This window comes from Neopsephotus bourkii, unplaced genomic scaffold, assembly GCF_033783945.1.
Source record: "Neopsephotus bourkii isolate Nb327-2 ecotype Australia unplaced genomic scaffold, CSIRO-AGI_Nbou_v1 NB_663, whole genome shotgun sequence".
Lineage (NCBI taxonomy): Eukaryota > Metazoa > Chordata > Aves > Psittaciformes > Psittacidae > Neopsephotus > Neopsephotus bourkii.
The window spans coordinates 525,309-545,691 of NW_026901162.1; the positions used below are offsets into that span (position 1 = coordinate 525,309).

At 41.1% G+C, this 20,383-nt stretch overlaps 1 protein-coding gene across 3 annotated transcripts in view; it reads right to left on the reverse strand.

Moving 5' to 3' along the window:
• Window positions 1-478: 478 nt before the first annotated feature.
• Window positions 479-20,383, reverse strand: part of HTR2A (5-hydroxytryptamine receptor 2A) — a 28,904-nt gene continuing 8,999 nt past the window's right edge. For all 3 annotated transcript variants that reach the window (XM_061353081.1, XM_061353080.1, XM_061353079.1), the window contains one exon: window positions 479-2,136. In XM_061353081.1, coding sequence (XP_061209065.1) covers window positions 1,337-2,136 — 800 coding nt within the window. In that variant the 3' untranslated portion in view covers window positions 479-1,336. The remainder of the gene's footprint in view (window positions 2,137-20,383) is intronic.

Sequence of the window (20,383 nt, forward strand, 5' to 3'; positions counted from 1 at the left end):
ATGTTCTTTATGTAATGCATTCTGCCCTTGGAGTTATGCAGGTGAAATAGAGTGCCATTTACAAGTCGTGTTCTTTCTCAAGTGGGCCCCATATGCCCATATGTATTTCATTAAGGCTAGTCCTAATAGTGCAAGCTACCTACCATTCCTGAGCAATCTACAGTAACAGCAAAACAGTGAAACCAAATAAAACAATTTTGAGCATCCAACAGTTTCTAATAACTCTGGCTCTACAAGCCCTAAAACAAAACTGGAAGGACATTCTTCAGAATGGCTTTTTTAACCAAAGAGAAATGATGGGAAAGGATCTGCTGCAAATTTTACTGGAGGCTTTACTCAAGCAAAACATCCACTGACATTAGTTATATCAGATTCTGTTGGAATCAAACACAGGCATGGATTTGCAGTCATAGAATCATAGAATGGTTAGGGTTGGAAAGGACCTTAAGATCATCTAGTTCTAATACCCCTGCCTGAAATTATTTAGCAGTGTTGCCCCTGATTTTCCACTCTCACTTCATTTCCCTGTCAACACCAGTGGGAAGGAACATGAAATCAAGCCAAATAATTACTTTTGAAAAAAATAGTTTCAGGTTGTAAACTGAACAGATGAAACTTTTTGAATGGAAATAAAGTACAAGATATGAAATAAAGATCATGAATGGTGGTAGAAACAAAGGATCATTCAAGTATAATTTACCTCTGAACTGTAGAGCAAATGGCAGAAATCCCAGTGACATTTCAGAATGGCCACTCAGAAGAAAAAAATGGCCATAAAAACACTGTTACCAAAATGTCCATATTGTTAATCTATACAGGTTTTAATAGATCTTTTCTTTAATACTTCAAAAATTATTTTAAATATATATTAGCAAATTAACTATCATTTTATTTAAAATTCTGTAAAGTGCTCATTCAGTTAATGATAACAAAGTTCCATTGTAGCAACACAAACTAGCTGGAGCCTACTCTGCGAGAACATCAAAGGACAGTTTAGCTTTCATTTGCAAAAAGAAAAGCTTAGGTTTTCTTCACAGCCCATGTTATAATACAAGAAATTGCATTTTTTTTTCTTTAAGAAATATATCCTTTAGAATATTAAAAAAATAAGTTTAATAAAGCCTGTGCTTAAAACAGCCAAAGTACTGTATGAAAAGAAATTGCACATCTGATGCCATTTAAACCCTGCTTTTCATCCACAGGATAATGTGAGGAGTATGTGATATTCTTGGTGGGTCTCTTGAACAGGACTAATTTTCCTCAGCTATTAGAGCTTCTCACAGCCAGGTGAAGCTCCCAGAGTGTGCATGGTGGTTGTCATGGCAGCTGCCAACTGTCACACACCGCTAACCTTTTCGTTTGCTGGGCTGATATTTCCCTTGGAGGTACCATCCAAATGATGTATTCCTATCGTGACCATCGAATAGTCCTTAGGCATCATTTTTGCCTCGTTTTTCAAACTCTTCATTTGAGCTAGCTGGAGCTGGCTGGAATTATATGCAAGCGCTGGGATAGTGTTCACTAAAATCAGCTGGAAGGGTTTCTTCTCCTCCTTGTAGCGACACTGAATGTAACGAGAGAAAGCTGAGCGGTAGGTTTTATTGAACAATGTATATACGAGTGGGTTGACAGCTGAAGAAAGGTAGCCAATCCAAACAAATACATTAAGTAGTTCTCCAACGACTTTTTGATTGCATGACTCCTTGCAAATTACAGCCATCACATTGGTGATGAAAAACGGGCACCACATCACAACAAACAGAAAGAAGACAATACCAAGAACCTTGGAAGCCTTCTGCTCGTTGCTGATGGATTGCATGGTTCTTCTTCCAGAAGTTCCCACGTCTCTGTTCAAAGAGCGCTGAAAGAGTTTCTCTGAGGACAGAGAACTCTGAGGGAGGAAGCTAAATGAAGCAAATTTGGTCTTTGGGCCAATGTCATTCACGCATAGCGTGGCTTCCTTCTGCAGCAACTTGATAGTTAAAAAGTAGGTGACCACCATGATCGTTAGAGGGATAAAGAATGCCACGAAAGAGCCTATTAGGACAAAATTCTCATCTGCAAGTAGGCAGCTGTCTTTCTTAAACACTTTGGAATCATCTTGTAGTCCGAAGACAGGTACAGGCATGGAGATACCTGAAGGTGGATTAGAGAAAGAGAAGGTTAAACACAGTAATAAAAAAATACTATTGCAAATCACCAGGAAAAAATAAACAGAACACTTTTACCTATAAACAGATAATTTCTCAAAGAATAAATAGTTATAGGACACAAATGAACACTAATAGATAGAGACACAATTGATAGACATCCCAAAGCAAACTGAATTTACACAGTGGAAGGAAAAATACCGCATCTCATGTTTCATCAGCAGCACAATGCTAATCCCATTCTTACAACGCTGTGCTGGAACTACACTAAGAAAAGATACCTTGTGTAACACTGGTCTTGCAGATGCTGAATTTCAGGTCTGCCAGCCTCTTGCATTTGTGCTACCACCAGCTTTATAGGGTCCCTGAGAAAGGCAGGGGGAGAGCAGCACTGGGTTACATGGGATTTTGCATTTGCTGTAATCTAAAGTCCCTCTCTCCTTTAAAGAAACCTTAACCACAAGTAGAACACATCTGCTTTCATTCAACTGCTCCATGACAACTGGTAGCCACAAAAGCATAACTCCTTATATTCCTGGATTTTGTCCCCCCTGTAATGATATCCAGACTTGCTCCTTGATTCCTGCCACATTAACAAAGGCTTTTATCAACTTTGATCAAGATGATACCATGTCTTTCTTTGTGGGTGGTTTGAAGAGTGGTCTTGGGCTGTTTGTTATAAGAGGATTAAATGTGTTCTGGGCACTGCTTTCTGATGAGGTTGTGAAATACTGATTTTAGGAAGGAAGATAAATTTTTGTCCTAGGTCTGTCAGTAATCTTTCACTAGTTATTTTTCTGTTCTCGCTGTGATCTCATTACAGTCAACAGAGTCTAAATGCTAAAAAAAACTTTCAATGGCAACGGTCATATGAACAATGGGGACAAATTAAGCACTGAAGGACACCAATATGAGGAATCCTGAGATGTGTTTCACCCTGAGGGAATGCAAAGGTCATTTCACATCCCCAAAGGCAACAGCAGGCATGCCAACTTTGTCTTCCTCTGAAGCATGTGCTTCGTCCTTGCCCTGTCACGAGCAGCAAGGCCAGGTGATGAAGTTCATTCTCCTTGGACTGCTCTGACTGATTCAAGCCCACTCAGCTATTTCCTCAGGGACTTCTGCAAATGCTGCTAGTGTCTGAGCAAAATCAAGCAGCTGCTGTTTCTTTGGTTATTGGTTTTGTGTTTTTTTTTCAGTATTTGTTTCTTCCCCTCCCCCCCAGATGGATGCTGTCTGTTCGAAAGAGGCAATGTTCACACAGCGAAAAGGATGATGTTAAGACAGTAGAATTGAAATTGCAAAGCAGGGAAGTGATAACGCAGCCCTGTTGGGATAAAAGCAGTTAGGAGTCTGCCTGTGGAAAACTAGCAGAACCCGGGAGCTTCAGCTCTCTTTACGTCTTTGAACAGAAATCCCAGATGCTGTATTTGGCTTCTGAGGGGGAAAAAAAAAAAAAGAGGGAAGAATTTCTTATGATGTGAGGATGATGCTGTGCCCTACCTTGTCTCTTGTGTACCCAAGAATATCCTTACTGGCTCACAGATGAGTTCTTAAATTCATGCTCTCAACAACAACATTTCAGTCATAACTCCCTCTATCTCCTTTCTCTTCCCTTCTTCCCACTCTCATTCTTAGGCAGGGAGCCCTCTAAAATTACAGGTTATGTTTTCATTTCACGCATTTTAGTACCCAACGTAAGAGCTCCAGTCCTAGAGGGAGGCTATGGAGTCCAGGCACAGTACAAAACAATAGCAGTAATAATAATATTAAAATATTATTCTCTTCAGATATTCCTTTCTTTTGGTGCTTCTGGAGCTTCTACAAAGCTCTTTTATTTTTCTAACACCACTGGCCTTTATTTTCCTAACAACACTGTAGCCTATTTTATCTGCACAGCTTTGAACTGAGTCATGGCAATGCCTTGGACCGGTTTACAAAAGTGCGGCTCTTATCTGCCCAGGGCAGAAGCCAGCGGGGAGCTTGTGGTATTGCCCTTTCTGTTTCTGCTGCACAAGCCCTAAGTGCTTGAACTTGTCTATGAGAAGCCAGTATGTGAGATGCAGACTCATGCTGTGGGTGGGTTGGGCTCATGGAAACTTTCAGTGACTTCTGGAAAGCTGCTGCCTAAAAAGGCCCATGTCAGTCTGACTGATGGCACAGTCACCTGCCAGAGCCACATTGCCTAGCCACAGCTGAGTGATCTGGGGTGCAAAACACCTCCAGGGAAATGGGGAATGCTTTGAAGTTCCTTTCCTTTCTTTTTCTCAGATGAGCTGAATGATACTGAAGACACCCAACGCCTCCCAGCATTACACTTCAGCTGCATGAAGGCACAGCGCTACTCAGAGCAATACCACAAGTTTCCCATCTGGTTCTGCCCTGTACTGATAACAGCAGGGCTGTTTTTTCTTTTAATTCAAAGACCTAGCGTGAGCTGCAGAGATAAAATAAACAATGGTAGCGACAGAGTAAAAAGATGCCTTCCATTGCTACAGACCTTATGATTCAGCCACATCAGAAGGCATGGGAGGAGATGCAGCAGCATTAGGAAGAGGAATATTTTTGTTTAATTGCAAACCTTTTCACGTAAAAGGCGAAAGTCACCTGAAATACAAAGGGCATCAGTTCTCTACCTGCTTTGTTTTGTTGTTAGCAGCTTCTGGAGCCTGGCATCTGAATCCAGATTGCTGGCTTTAAAAAATGGAAATGAACTTCAGTTTGTAGCTGGAGTTTCCATGTTACTTTGTCATTCCTTTACCAAGGGCAAAAATGCCATTCACAGCAGAGCTATGGCAGGCACTGCTAGTCATGAGAGTTTTTCTGAATGACTGTTCAATGCATCTTTCCCCTGCAGCCGTGGGTAACTTGCCTTTGTACCAGAGGTACCGGGTTTGGTAGCAGAGAACACTGACAACTGTAATGTGCTTTTTGTGCACACCTCAGTTCAGTTGATGTAGAGGATCTCACAGATGATACTACAGGGACCAAACTTATTGCTCCCCTCCCTGACGGAACAGTTTGTGCCTCTTCAACAGGTAGGTACCTTCAAAGGTAGATTCTGGATTCTGTAGCTTGAGGATAGTAAATCCCTGAGAGGACACAAGGACCAAAGGCAGTAATTTTTAAACTGTAAATAAAGGAGCTTCCATGTGCAACCCATGTCCATTGTTTTGATGGGATTTTTAGGAAGCATCACACGTGGCCAAGAATGTTACCCACACATCACTCAGGTTTGGTCCTTGTGTCCTGTTTTCCTATAGACACATAACAAAAGTTATGGTCTGCGCTGTATTAGCATTATTGCAGATGATTGAATTCATTCTTTGAAGACTGAAGCTGTCTGATTTCTCCTTGATGATTCAGAAGTATAATTTCTTGCTGTTTTTATTGTCTCTGCTTTCCAGCTCTCTGCTCTTGGTGACTGTGGACATTTAAGAAGGCACAAGATTGTGCCTGTGTATTCAAATATCAAGAGCTTCACAAGAAAGGATCACAAAGAGCTACCAGCTGGGGATGAGCAGGTATTTGGGAAATGAACTGTGTGCAAACAGTAGATCGGGAGGAAGCAACCCAGCAGGGCTGTAACAGAAGAGCTATTCTGCACCCTGCTCATTCCACATCCCTCGCTCAAGGTCAGTCTGGAAAAAGTCTTGATATCCCCTGAGTACTTTTTTATGGTTTATCTTACTCTGCTTCCAAATTAAGCTAAGCTGAAGCATGAGGAAGCACTCAGCACAGAATGGGAGCATTCATTCGAGCACTGAAGGTACATTGGGCACTGTGCTTCCTGTAGACATTCCCACTCATATCAGAACATTTTCCCTTGTGAACAAACCCTAAATATTATGTTCCTCTGGCAGAAGGTGGTTTATTTATATAGCTTGATTTATAGACAGGTGGCTGTTTCAAACTCTATGGACTTTAATAAACCACAAACCAGAACCCAAACAATAAAGATGAGTAATAAATCCTGCATTAAACCTTAAGCATTTGAGCACAACTTGAGAATGACAACAGGCTCTTGAAAACACCAAAGGTTAAGAAGTAAAGCGATAACATCCTTCTTGTTCTCTCAAAAAGCCTGGTAAAACTGATAAAGTTTGATTTAGTGGTACACATGGCTGGCTTGCAGATCTTCAGACAGATACAGCAGCCATAAAACCACTTTAACTGGACAGGTGAACTGGTTTAGCAGCTGCCTTATGCTGCTGAGATTATCAATAAAAATCAAAGCCAGAATTTACAATATTGCCATGCAGAGTGGCACACTTGGGCTATGCAGGATGAAGAGGAGGAGGGGGGAGTCAACTGATAAAGTCAAGGTTCCTTCTGTGAAGTGTCCCTCAAGCAGAGACTGTCAGTCAAAAGCTTTCACCTCACATATCCATTTCAATCAATTTGAATACATTACTGTATACCTTAATAAAAGTCCAAGGGATAGAAAATACCTTTTAGAAATGTCATTACAGTTTACCAACAAAATCACTTCACCTTCACCTGAAAAAGAAGAAAACTTCCCCAGCTCAAGTTTTAGAAGCCACATTAGTTTAGACACAGCCGTGTTATAGGCCAGACCATGGACCACTGCACAGAGATGTGCTGTGGCACTGACAACATCCGAGAGGATTGCTGCTTGGAGAAGGCCAGTCTGTCCTTCAATGTGGCAATATTATTTTATTTCTTTAGAAAAGCCCATGTCTGGTATCTGGTACCTTTCTGTATTAATGCAATGCCCTCCTTTGGTGCATCTACACATTCAAACAACAAACAGCCATGCACATATATTAATATGATACATCCTAAGGGATGCATATACAATGCATAATCTCTGTATCATGTTGTATAAAAAATTCTGTTTGGAGGTGAAACATGGACATCACATTATTTTCAATATTTTGGACTGAAATAATCACACAAAATAGTATTTATTCCTTTGGGCTACCATGTTGCCCTGTGTGGATGTTTGCTTGCTCTAGGAACACAAACCACGCAAAGCCACTTGTGGGGGAACCATGGACCATGTCCTCCTCTGGGTATCAAGGATGCAGATGTGTCTGGCCATTATATCAGAAGCTGTAGTTTAGTGACATCTACTTATGTGCTTTCACTTAATCTGCAGAATACCCATTCAGTCTGGCTCCATGTCTCTGCTTGGCATGTGGCATTCACCATTGTGGGAGTCACCATTTTCCCAGACCTGCAAGCACTTATCTGATTTCTGCATGCACCTGAAAATGTTATTTCCCAACTGACCCATTTCCAGTCACGACAAACATTCCACTGTTACGATTTTGCTGCTGCACAAATAGTGCCAGCCACATTGAGAAAAGCAAGGTTATGCAGTTTGCTGATGAATAGCGGTGCAGAAGCAGAAATTTCACCTGGGGAGAGGAGACGTTGAAAAGCTCTGGGTCAATCAGAGGTTTTCAACATCCCCTCTGATCCATCAGTCACCATCTGAGGCTGCATCTGGTTCACATGAGTGTTAAAAAACTTTTGCCTTTCCTCGTCAGCATGGCAGTGTCTGCAAAATCCTAGTCTAGAATTTCTCATCACGTGTGAGACAAGCACAAACCTCTTCCCTAGTTGTAGGTACAGGAGTTGTTAGGGGAGACAGGAGTGGATCAGGAGCTTTTACTCACAAATCTCCAAATAACATCTGCTTTCAGAGGCATTTCAAGAGCTAAACAAGTCACAGTGCTGCTGGAGCATTGTCTCCTTTCTGCATCCCAAGAGGCCATCTTCACAGGACTGGAGTCAGAGCAGGTCCAGCTGTTTTCCTTATTACTACCTATGTGCCAAATTTAGATTTTTATTTTAGGGCACATAAAGAGCTGGTTTTCTGTATCTTTTCCTTGGAACACTTTATTTGGTTACATATGTTCTATTGAATGCAAACAACTTTGTATTTAAATTCACATAGGGAGTGCAAGGTAATACTTGGATTATTCTATAAATTTTGAAATGGCTTTGTTCTTGGCAGCTCAGAAAATCTCTAAGGAAACATAATTCAATATTCTTATTTGAGAGAATTATTGTAAATTATCATTTATAATGATAATTATAATTCTATAAATCATCTTTTTCACTTTAGAAAAACAAAATCAGAAGAGTCTGTCTTACTGATGTGTTTTTCATTTATGTCCTAAGTCCCAAAGCCTGTTTCTTACAAGAACAGAGATGTGTCTCTCCAAATTAATTTGCAGGACTGTGATAATAAATTAAATAGAAATGGAGGAACATTACAGGAAGGACAGAGCAAGAAATGAAGGACAGGTGCCCCTTTTTGACCCAACTAATTAGAAACCCAGGGCTCCGGAGTGAGCTGAGAGAGGAAACTGCTGATGGAGTCACTTACTACTTTGGTATAATCCTGTTCACTTAAAAAATCTGCGTGCAGTCCTATTTCCTCAAGGCAGTAAGAATCCAACAGCAGGAAGCGGTTTCTTTGCTCTTGGCTTTAAGTGCTATTCCTGCCTATACACACCTCAAATCCCCTTTCCTAGCTGTGCTGCAGGGCTGTTTACAGCAGTTCTTTGCCCTTCATGTCTTGTCCTTCTTATTTCCTTGTTCAATTTTTGAATCATTCTGAGTATCTGAGGAAAACACAACCTTTTGCATAGCAATTTCCAGTAGAGCCTCTCCACCAACAGTCTTTGCTTTTCAGCTAGTGGCGTTATCTTTGGTTTGGGCAAAGGCTTCTGCCAAGGTTCTTAGTGGCTTCTCACAGCTCTCAAATTGTTGTCCCTCCGTGTAGCATGACTACCCACTAAAAGGAGAACCATATAGATGCCTACACTTATCAAATAGCTAGGAAAAAAAGAAAGAAAGATTTCTAAATGTCCAGAAGAAATTTAATTTGAAAAAGGATTTAGGGATTCAGGATTCCAGATTATGCCATTCATACATGCAGCAAGCTGAAACAGAGAATACTGCTATTGCAACCAATCCCTCTTAGTGCCAGCACAGGTTTGGACAGGCTGCTTTCACATTCTGCTGACTGCAGTGGGCAGAGCAGAGGCCTCCAAAGGGGTAAGAAATTGATGGACAAAGATGTGCTGCCAAGTCTGGTCTTTTCATAAGCAGGAAAGAAGTCACACTTCCCAAAGCTAGTCTTGGTATCTCATTTGAATATTCATAGAATCATAGAATAGTTAGGGTTGGAAAGGACCTTAAGATCATCAAGTACCAACCCCCCTGCCATGGAAAGGAACACCTCACACTAAACCATGTCACCCAAGTCTGTGTCCAACTTGGGCTTGAGCACTGACAGGGATGGAGCATTTGCCACCTCTTTGGGCAACCTCTTCCAGTACCTCACCACCCTTACAGTAAAGAATTTCTTCCTTATATTAAATCTAAACTTCCCCTGTTTAAGTTTGAACCTCTTATCCCTTGTCCTATCACTACAGTCCCTAATGAATAGTCCCTCCCCAGCATCCTTATAGGCATCCTTCAGATACTGGAAGGCTGCTATGACATCTCCACGCAGCCTTCTCTTCTCCAGGCTGAACAGCCCCAACTTTCTCAGCCTGTCTTCATACAGGAGGTGCTCCAGCCCCTGATCATCCTCGTGGCCCTCCTCTGGACTTGTTCCAACAGTTCCGTGTCCTTTTTATGTTGAGGACACCAGAACTGCACACAATACTCCAGGTGCGGTCTCACAAGAGCAGAGTAAAGGGGCAGGATCACCTCCTTCAACCTGCTGGTCACACTCCTTTTGATGCAGCCCAGGGTATGGTTGGCTATTAAATATTTTTTTTAGTTATTTCATAATGTGCTTGTAGTTATTCCCAGGTAATGACCTCCTTGCCCTTTGACTGCATGTGGCCTCGTTTTAACTGCAGCTCTGCAGTGCTTCTGTCTTTGTGGAGTAAAAGTCTTTCTGCTTGGAGTTAGCATACTGGTGACTTGCTGTACAGAACCACCACAGGTAAAACCTTCACCTCTAGGGCCAGCAACCAGAAAGAGTATATTCTTGATTAGTGGAAACCTCAGAAATTTGAAAGACTTCATTAATTTATACAGAAATTTTCTTTTATGTGGCACATATTTGTGTTCCATCTGCTTGTTTACTGTAGCATTTATATCTACTGAGATATAAATATATCTACTGAGAACTTTTCTTAATGAAGAGATACCAAACTGCACAGTAAATAAGTTTTTGTACAATATGGCTGAAGAACAAAATAATATGTATCAAATGCCAGATTCTTCCACAGGACTTACATGGATGCAGTCATCTCCCTTTCACTGTGCTTAGTTAGACCTCATGGTCTGATTCTGAATATTTTACTGATGTTAAGCCTGGAGAAATATGTCAAAATATCCCAGCGCTAGACGCAATGTGTCAGCTTTTACACATAATGTAAATCTCTTCACCTTATGTAGATTACTGTGCAAATAGAAGTCATTATAAACACATCCAGAAGGAGGAAGAGGAAGGCAAGAAAGTGTCTGTGCTTACTTTTGCAGCAGAAGGCCAGACAGAGCTGTTTAGCTCCAAGATATCCAGGATGTTAAAAGCTCATAATAGGGAGAGACTAAAATTCTTTTCCTCTTTACTAGTCCAGAGGAATCCAGTCAACCTGATGTCCAGGAAACAGCATGTGATTGTGCCATGTACGTCAAACCTGTCCACCTGAGAAAGCACCATCGTGTTCCCCATGTGAAAGTTTAGTCCATCCTTAGAGATGGGACAAAGAAATGTTTATGGGAGTGATTCAGTGGTGTTTTGGCACCACACTGTCATGTCACATCTGAAATGAAATTGCTCTTCCTTTGCCTAGCTCAGTCCCATGTTTTCCAGATGATGCTGAGAGCACATGGACAGCTAGCATCAGAATAGCAATGCTGAAGGACCACAGAGGGAAGGGCAAACCCCACTCCATACCAGTGATCTGTATTGATGTTGTATTTGTCTTCTGCTGGGATCTGGGCTAGGTTAGATTTGCATCTGGCAAGAGGTTTCTCCTTCTCAGTAGCCCTCCTTCAGGCCAGCTATTCCTGCAACATTCTCGTGGGGAAATGCCCAGAGGAGAGAAGATCAGGGAGACCTGCCTGCAACCTGAGGTGCATTTTCAAATCTGAGAGTATGAAATATGACAAGGAGTGGAGCGTATGGGTGTCTTCTACGTACCAATTTATTTTCAGCCTGATCTTCAGTGAGATTGAGAGTTATCACTGTCCCTGAGTCTGGGAAGAGTACAGAGTAAGGCAGTCTCTGGCTAAACATGAACAGGAGGCCAAGGAAGCAGCTTGCCTGGGGGATGCTGGCTGAGCAGAGCCAAAGTCCAAGGTAGCCAGACAGCAGTTACAATCCTGCCATCCACTGGGAGTCAGAAGGGAGCTGGGCTTAATGTTCTCCTTCAGGGGATGTAAGCTGATGACAGCTGTGTAACCACTTTATCCATGGTGATTACAAGCGATTAGAAGTGACTGACCCTATGATAAAGAGCTGAATATTTAGTTTGAAAAATTGCAGGAGGTGCCCGAGGTCTCCAGCCTAGCTCTGTGCAGGGGGACAAGGTGCTACGCATTCACATTTAAAGCTCACGGATGGACAAACCTGCTGCTTCTGTGGCTTAGCAAATTGCAGAAAACCAGGTGAAACACCGTTTTTCCTTTCTAAGTTCTCAGTTAATCTTGTTTAGATTGCATTGCTGGTTTGAAGTTCCCTATAGCAATGGTTTAATTTCTGCTCAAAAGGAGTTACAAATTTACAGTCATCACTGGCTTAGGTAAATACATTACTTTAAAAAAGAAAGGTCCCTCTAAGAGGGATCAACTCGAGCCACTCATAATATTCCTCCTGTTTAGCACACGGGATCTTTTCTATTCCATGTCAGATGGCTTCACAGTGTTCACTGTTAAGGCCCCTAGGAGAGTAGATTTGGGGATAATTGCACTTTGAGAAAGAAAGAAAGAAAGACCGTACATTTGTAACAGGATCTTCCCAAATCACACCATCAGTCTGCCTTTATAGCTCCTGAAGGCTCCTCAGGGCTAACTTATTATGTGCTATACATGCCTCATACACAGCAATGCTTAAAAAAAAAAAGAAGAAAATAGTAATAAACTAGAAATTATGGAAAGATCTTAGATATTCCATTATCATATGCAACTAATGTGATGGCTCCTGGAGCAATCTAAGTCACAAGATCCTCTGCTATCCCAGTTTTTATACTTCTGGGCTTTTAATTATTGCTTGGTGTGATTTGTTGAGTGCTGATTATTTACTTAACTCTGCCTTAATCCTCCACTAAACTGAACAGTGATTTCTGTTGGTATTTCTCTGAGATTACTCCAGCAGTGCTGCTCGACTTCATTGTGTAGTTTGAAAGGAGACTGAATGTAACCACCAGATGTTTAATTATTATTATTTTTAGCAGCAATTCTGCACTGAGTCTGCAGGGCACAGACAACCAAAACTGTGATTCTTCCAGTTTTTCTAGACTTCAGACCAGGTCTCACTTTGATCCAGACCTTTGTCTTGTCTCTCCATGCCTCCTTTTGTGCTTGCTTGCAGAGTCTTCTGATAAAGCAAATGGTCAGCTTCTTACTAGTTACACAAGGAAACTGCACAAATGGCTGGAGAGTTACTTGGGTAGATGTTCTGATGCAGTGGATAATTTGGAAGGAAAAACAGGTGAGAAGCAGGTTGGAGACCTGCTTTTGTCTGAACTTTATTATTCAGGATCCTGTGCTTTATGCTTACCTGACCACCCAGTGGGTAATGCCCTTCACCCTGACTGAACTGCTCTTATGTTAAATCAGTGCCCTGGTCACTTTTAGAAGATGACAGGGTTGAAGAAGAGGTGAAAAAGTGTCTAGGTAGGTGCTATAGCATAATCCTTAGGCTTTTCTGCTAAATGTCACAAGCCACCTTGAAAATGAAAAATAAACACATGAACTGCCCTAGCAACAAGAAACAGCTATTCTGAATGCTGGGGGTGCCTCATGCAGTGGTATGCAAGGCAGCACTGGTTTTAGCCTAAGAACATTTGACCTAAAACTTTTGGGCATTTTTATGCTTATAAAGAAAGAATTATTCTGTTCACTCAGTGCACCTGAGATACAGTTCTCAGGATACTCACAGTTCAGCTCAGACTGATCCCAGCAACAGTGGCCAACTTGACATTTCAAAACTCAGACCAAATATGAAATCATAATGAAAGTTATATTCTACCAGAAGGAAACAGGTCTTCCCAGTGGTTGTGATTTACTTGCATCATAAACACAGGGCTGAATACTGTGAAATAAACAGCTCCAGTTTTGATCAGCCAGAAAAGAGAGCCCTTATCACAATGCCTCAGCCTGCTTTCAGGATGTTGTAGGAGTTTGACAGTCCGTTTTCCATCAATGAGTCTAGAGGACATCATAGGAAAAATTAGCTGACAGGTATTTCTAAATTTGTTGTAGGTAATTAGGAATATGTTGTCTCAGCTCTGACAAAACCCCAGACTTATTAGCTGGATTTCTGCTTAGAAATGATGCCAATGGCATGGGCCAGGAAATGCATTGGGAAAGTTAATTGCAGCCTGAGTGTGGTAGTTTATAATGATCCTGCTAATCCTCAAAAGATTTTAATTTAAAAGCAGAATTCTGTGATATGTTTTTCTTTCTTAACATTATAAAAGGCAAAATCTGGCTTCAATAAAATTTAAGTCTTTAAAATGCATAAAAGAAGCTGTAAAATTGCTCTGCAAAATTTAAAAAAGAATGAAAATGCCTTTGTTTTTGACATTGTCTTTTATGTAATACAGTGCTACTTTATCAACACTTTAATTTAGGAGGTGATCAAATTCAATTACAGTGTACAAATGAAAGAGTTTCTAAATCCCAACACGATGCCTTGTTCACTTCATTTCTGTTCATTTATACTGCATATGGCTTTTCCTATGCAGAAATCCCAGTTCCTCTGATTAGAGATGCTCAAAATTTCTTGGTCAATATAGGATCCCCTTTTGACCATGTACTGTTGTAGAGACCTATTGGGAAAAGATCAGAGCAGGCCTGTGAATGTGTCCTTCCTGCGTTTTGCAACACTTCACATGGCACTTTCTGCAGAAAAGGGCATCCTGTAGTAGGACCTAGAGTCATCCTTTCCCCTCCAGAGAGGGAATTCATTCTGGATCCTTGTATGTATTGCATGCTGTTCTGGGTACATGACTGGCTTAAAATATGGCATTTCAGGGAAGGAGAAATAACTTCTAATAGGCACTGGAACTGCCTTTTTTCTTGAAACATTCCATTTACTCCGATGTATCTTACAAAGAGAGACTGGCTGATCATGAACAGTTACTTATTCATTCAAAGAATCCTGCTAATAGGACCAGCCTGGTCCAATTGCATCTAGTGCTTTTTCACCATTAGATTCAGGAGAAATATGGTCTTCAAAGCAAAGTTAAAACCGAAAACCAAAAAGAGAATGCAATGAACAAATTCTATCATCAGCACCTCGACTAACCAAGGTCTTTCCACATAGCTCTGCTACTAAAAATACATATTTATTGTTTAAAACTTGCCCTTAAAAATAAAACCAAAGCAGAAAGAAAAGCCACGCATTAATGTTGTGACCACTCATTTTGGTTTTTACCTGTAAAGCAGAATGTTTCTTGCAAAAGAGGTGCTCGCAGAATAGGTGTGCCTTTTAATAGGCAAAACTTTCATCTCCTTCTGATGACCAGGTAATTACACAAAGGAAATGGTAAATGTATACACAACTATTATTCTTCATTTGACAATACATATGTACTGTTATAATGTATTGTTCCCCATCCAGACTTATGCCACGTTGCTCAGTGTCTCTGGTTTGGAAATGTGGCCTTATGGAATTTTTTTAATGTTCCTTTATATCCGTATTTCCAGCTTTGGATAATTTATAGAGCAGTTCAGTAATTACTATTCCTTTAAGCATTTTTTTTTTTGTAAAAAAGAAGTGTAAAGTTAATAACACCTCTTTGTCAGGTAATGAAAACAACATGCAAGTTCAAAATGCAAGCTGTTTTAACCTCCACAGTTACAAGAGGGAGGTATGTGTGGTAAGCTGTTAGTCTGATGGATGACAATGTATTCACTCTTCTGGGAAGAACAAATCAGCCAGAGGATTTTGTTACATGGGAAATACAGGAATGATTTGCAGCAGTGAGGAAAGTAAACATGATATTTATGTCTCTTTCTTGGAACCATCTTAAGTAATCTTTCATAACCAAAATACATGTGCTAGCCAACTTAGAAATGTGCGTCACAGCACTGAATGTTAACTTCCCTTGGACAACCTATGCATTAATTGCTTCTTTAGTCATTAGTTGTTGCTGCTGGCGGTGTTGTTAGTATGGCAATGAACTTTGTACTGGCATAATTGTTGACTACTGAGCCTCACACATTGTGTCTCTGTACAATAAAACAATGAAGATCCTGCATCTGTGAGATGGGGAAGCTCTCATACTTTTATGAAATGTTGTTCCATGGCCTTTTGTTATAGCTAATGCAAATTTCTCTATATGTTGTGTCACAGTTTTTGACAACAAAGTTATGGGATTTTATTTTTATGGTGGCATCAACATCCACAAATGGAAAAGGTCCCAGGGGATTGCCCAAACACAAAACCTACAATGCTTGCCCTTGAAATCCCCCAGCTGGAAAGAGCAAACAGTTTGTTCACTCTCTGGGAGATGATTTTGTAAGTATGATTAAAAAAAAAAAAAAAGGAAATGTTAACTAAGAAAATTATTATAAATACCACTAAGAATGCAAAGCCAGGTTTTTGAAAGGAGAAATTGAAGCAAAGCAGATGACTACATGGTAAAGTGAGTAGTGTAGCAGATATTTCAAGTTTAGCTCCAGCACTTCCAAATTTAGGTGCTCAACTTTGAATCTATATTGTTGGAGTACAGTGCTGTGTGTAATTAATTGCAGTTTTATGTATTTTGGCAGTATATTCCATGTTATAACAAGTGGTCTTTTCCTATGCCAAGCCGTACCTAAATTAGACTTGAATGAACAAGCAAATCATACTTAATGGCATCTCAAAGAAATGTAGGATGAGATGGATCCAGAGCAGGGATTCCCAACCTGCTGCCCCTTGGCTATTTGTGCCTTTTGAAAATAGTAAAGGGACTTTCAAATGAAAGCTGGCTTTGGCAGGAGGAGGAGTGAGCTGAAGGAAGGCCAGAGTTGTCAATAAACCACAATCCAGAGACAACAGTAGTTGAACTCTACCAAGCCCAACCCCTTCCCTGCCCCTTCATACTCTGCAGGATAACAAGAGCTCATGCAGAGAAATTGCAGGCTGCCTGTGAGCCTCTGTTTCACCATAAAGCTTTGCACTGCCAAATTATCGAGGGTTCAGTTGCAGTGAGCTTGTTTTCTATACCTGGGGGTAGCTTTTCACATCCTGCACTCTGAAGAATGTTGTTTCACGTGCTGCAGTATTTCTGAATTTTTGAAGCCTCAAAAGCAATAGCAACATTTTAAAGAGTTATGTGGTGGGAGGTATTTCACCAGCTTCATCCAGCTCCACCTGGACTTCTGCATGAAAAATACTGAATAAATCTAAGTTAGTGACTGGGGAGAGCAGAGACTGCCTGAAGGCAGTGAACAGATGTGTAGGCTGAGTGAGAAATGACAAGAGAAGAGAAAACTCAGCTAAGAGGATTTGGGCTTCATCAAACTTCACATTACTTAGACCATTAACAGAGGAATAGAGAAAAATAAGGACTGAGGAATGATAGGTATAGAGGCTTAACATTCATAATTCTTTTATGTGTCACTTTCAAGGATTTTTAAAGGAGAGAATGGTGTATTCTTGGCTACGTGCAGAGCAGTAAGTTTCTCAGGCTGACTTAGCACTCAGAGGTGCTTTACCCTTATTTTTCAGCATAGGCTGAATACATTTCTATAAATTCCAATGAAAGACTATTCAAAATTCAACTTCATGTTTTCTAGGAAGAGGAAATGGGAAATGCTTAGGCTTTTTACACCTGTTTTCAGTGACGACCTCTGTGCTTTAAAACAAATGAAATAATTTTGAGAGCTTAATGGGCTTTTGCCTTCAACAGCTACAAATAATCTAATTATCCAGCCACTCTGGGTACTGGGTGATTTAAGAATTAAAGACACGATTAGGATCTGTTACAGCAATTAGAATCCATTTTAAACCAATTGCCTGTGGCATTACATGGTCTGGTGAAAGAAAGGCTGCTGGCTAAATGCTCTTCTTCCAATGAATGCAAAAACAAATGTTGTAATACAAGTTTTTTTGGTTTTTTTTTTTGTTTTGTTTTTTAAACTAAGAAAGTCAGTATTTCAGAAATGAAGTAAATCAAATTATCTGTGGGGTTTTTCTGCTGTGTTTTAAATACTATATATGTCAGTGAAGTCAACAGAAGGAAAACAACTGGTAGTTTTTTGGATCAAATTCACGGAATAAATTTGCAAATGTAGTGAATAAAAGAAAACTACAAATTTGGTGAATGAAAGTATTATTACTGAGGTAAATTAAGGTAAATTAAAAGTCATAATGAAAGAGATGTGGTAGATTGGGAAACACTAAGAAAACTTCTGCATGTCCCACAAATCAGCTATAAGTATTTGCAGGAGTCAGTGAGCAGGTGGGTAAGGGTAATCCAGCTGATAAAATGTTCCTGGATTTCCAGAAAGCTCTGACAACACTGTTTTATAAGAAATCAAGCTCAATAGCAGAAGAGGAAAGATTCTCCTGAAGTAAAAGAATGGGGTGAAAGAAAACAAAGGGTAAGATTAAACAGTTTGTTTCTACAGTGAGGGTGGTAGAAGGAACACTTCACCAGTGCTGTTCAGTTCATCCATGACCTGTTTGCATGGCCACTAGCACTGAATAAAATGTGCTTGTAACACACGGCTGTTGGCTGTAGAGAATCGCAGAATGTCCTCATAAATCTCAGCTAATGGACAGCAAAGTAGCAGATGAAATTGTAGTGTTTGGGGGGTAACCCTATTTAGGAATGCAAAACTGTTTGTCATTACTCAGGAAAGAGAGGAGTGCCATGAAAATTGTCAGAGGCCTGGAACACCTCTCCTATGAAGAAAGGCTGACAGAATTGGGGTTGTTAAGTCTGGAGAAGAGAAGGCTCTGGGAGAGTTTACTGTGGCCTTTCAGTATATAAAGGGGGCTTATAAGACGGGTGGAGAGGGAATTTTTATCAAGTCCTGTAGTGACAGGACAAGGGAAAATGATCTTAAACTGAAAGAGGGTAGATTTAGGTTGGACAGAAGGAAGAAAGTTCTTTTCAATGAGGGTGGTGAGATGTTGGCAGAGTTTACCCAGACAAGTTGTGGATGCCCCACCATTGGAAATGTTCTATATCATATTGAATGGGGATTTGAGCAACTTGAGCCAGTGAAAGAGTCCTTGCCCATTGCAAGGTCATTGGAACTAGGTGGTCTTGAAAGGTCACTTCCAACCCAAATCATTCTATGATTCCTTGATTTTGGAGTCACTGAGCTGAGCATCCTTGAGCTCAGTGTGCAGGGATGATCTGAAAGACTGAAAGAAAGGTAGGATTTATCAGAGTGGGAATTTATAACAGAGCAGAAAATATTACCACACCACATGAGTTCATGGTGTGTCCATCTCCTGAATGTTGTGATCTGGCCACCTGTGTATGTAGAAACACTAGAAAAGATTCAGAGAAAGGTAAAAGATGACCTGGGCACATGTCCCGGTTTCATCTGGGATAGAGTTAATTTTCTTCTTGGTAGCTGGCACAGTGCTGTGTTTTGGATTTAATATGGGAATAATGCTGATAACACACCGATGTTTTAGTTGTTACTAAGTAGTGTTTACTCTGACCAAGGACTTTTCAGTCTCTCATGCTCTGCCAATGAGGAGGGGCACAGGAGGTTGGGAGAGACATCTGACCCAAGTGGGACAAAGGGATATTCCATATTACAGAACATCATGCTCAATATATAAAGGCGGGGGGGGGGGGGGGGGGGGGAGGGGAGTTAGAATCATAGAATCAAATAGATTGGAAAAGACCTTTAAGATCATCAAACCCAACTGTTACCCGAGGACTGCCAAGTCCACCACTAAACCAGGTCACTAACTGCCTCACCTACACAGTTTTTGAACACTTCCAGGGACAGTAACTCTACCACTTCCCTGGGCAGCCTGTTCCAATGCCTGAGCACCCTTTCAGCGAAGAATTTTTTCCTAATATCCAACCTAAACCTCCCCTGTTGCAGTTTGAGTCTGTTTCCTCTTTTCCTGTCACTTGTTATGTGGGAGAAGAGACCAGCCACCTCCAAGCTCAATCCTCCTTTCAGATAGTGGCAGGGAGTGGTAAGGTCCCCCCTGAGCCTTCTGTTCTCCAGATCAAATACTCCCAGTTCCTTCAGCCGTTCCTCACCACACTTGTGCTCCAAACCCTTCACCAGCTTCTTTGCCCTTCTCTGGACCCTCTCCAGCACTCAAATGTCTTTCTTGCAGTGAGAGGCCCAGAGCTGAACACAGGATACGAGGTGTGGCCTCACCAGTGCCAGTACAGGGGAATGATCACTGCCCTGACTCTGCTGGCCACTGTTTCTGACACAGGCTGGGATGCCATTGTTCTTCTTGGCTGCCTGGGCACACTGCTGGGGTGAGGGCCATGAGGGGCTGATCACTGCTCAGGGATGAGATAGACTTCAGTCAGTGTGTGGTGAGCAACTGTATTGTGCATCACTTGGCTTTTTATCTTGATTTTTATTTGTCTCTTTATTCTTACTCTTATTTTCTTGTCCTTATTCTTATTAACTTTATTTCAAATATTAAATTGCTCTTATCTCAACCCCTTATCCCATGGGGATGGGGTACTGGAGTAAGTGAGCAACTGTGTGGTACTTAGTTGCTGTTTGGGATTAAACCAAGATGGCATGGGATACTATTGCACAGAGCCTAAATAGATTCGGATTCAGCCTGGTAAAACAATCATTGAAGGGGCTGTGTAAGAGGATGGACTAAGGACTTGGACAGTGAGGGAGTTCCCCCCTCTCCCCCTGGTAAAATGAACCTCTACATAGGGCAACATAATGTCCTTCATTTCCTTCTCTTGCTTTTTACCCTCCATCTCATACACCATGACAGTTCACAGGGTACCAGCTCAGCTGCAGACTGCAGGAGCAAGGGGAAGCCAAAGGCTATCTGATGCTGGAGGGCAAAACCTTGAGAAACAATTCCCCTCTCCGAATTTGTCAATACGATGGCA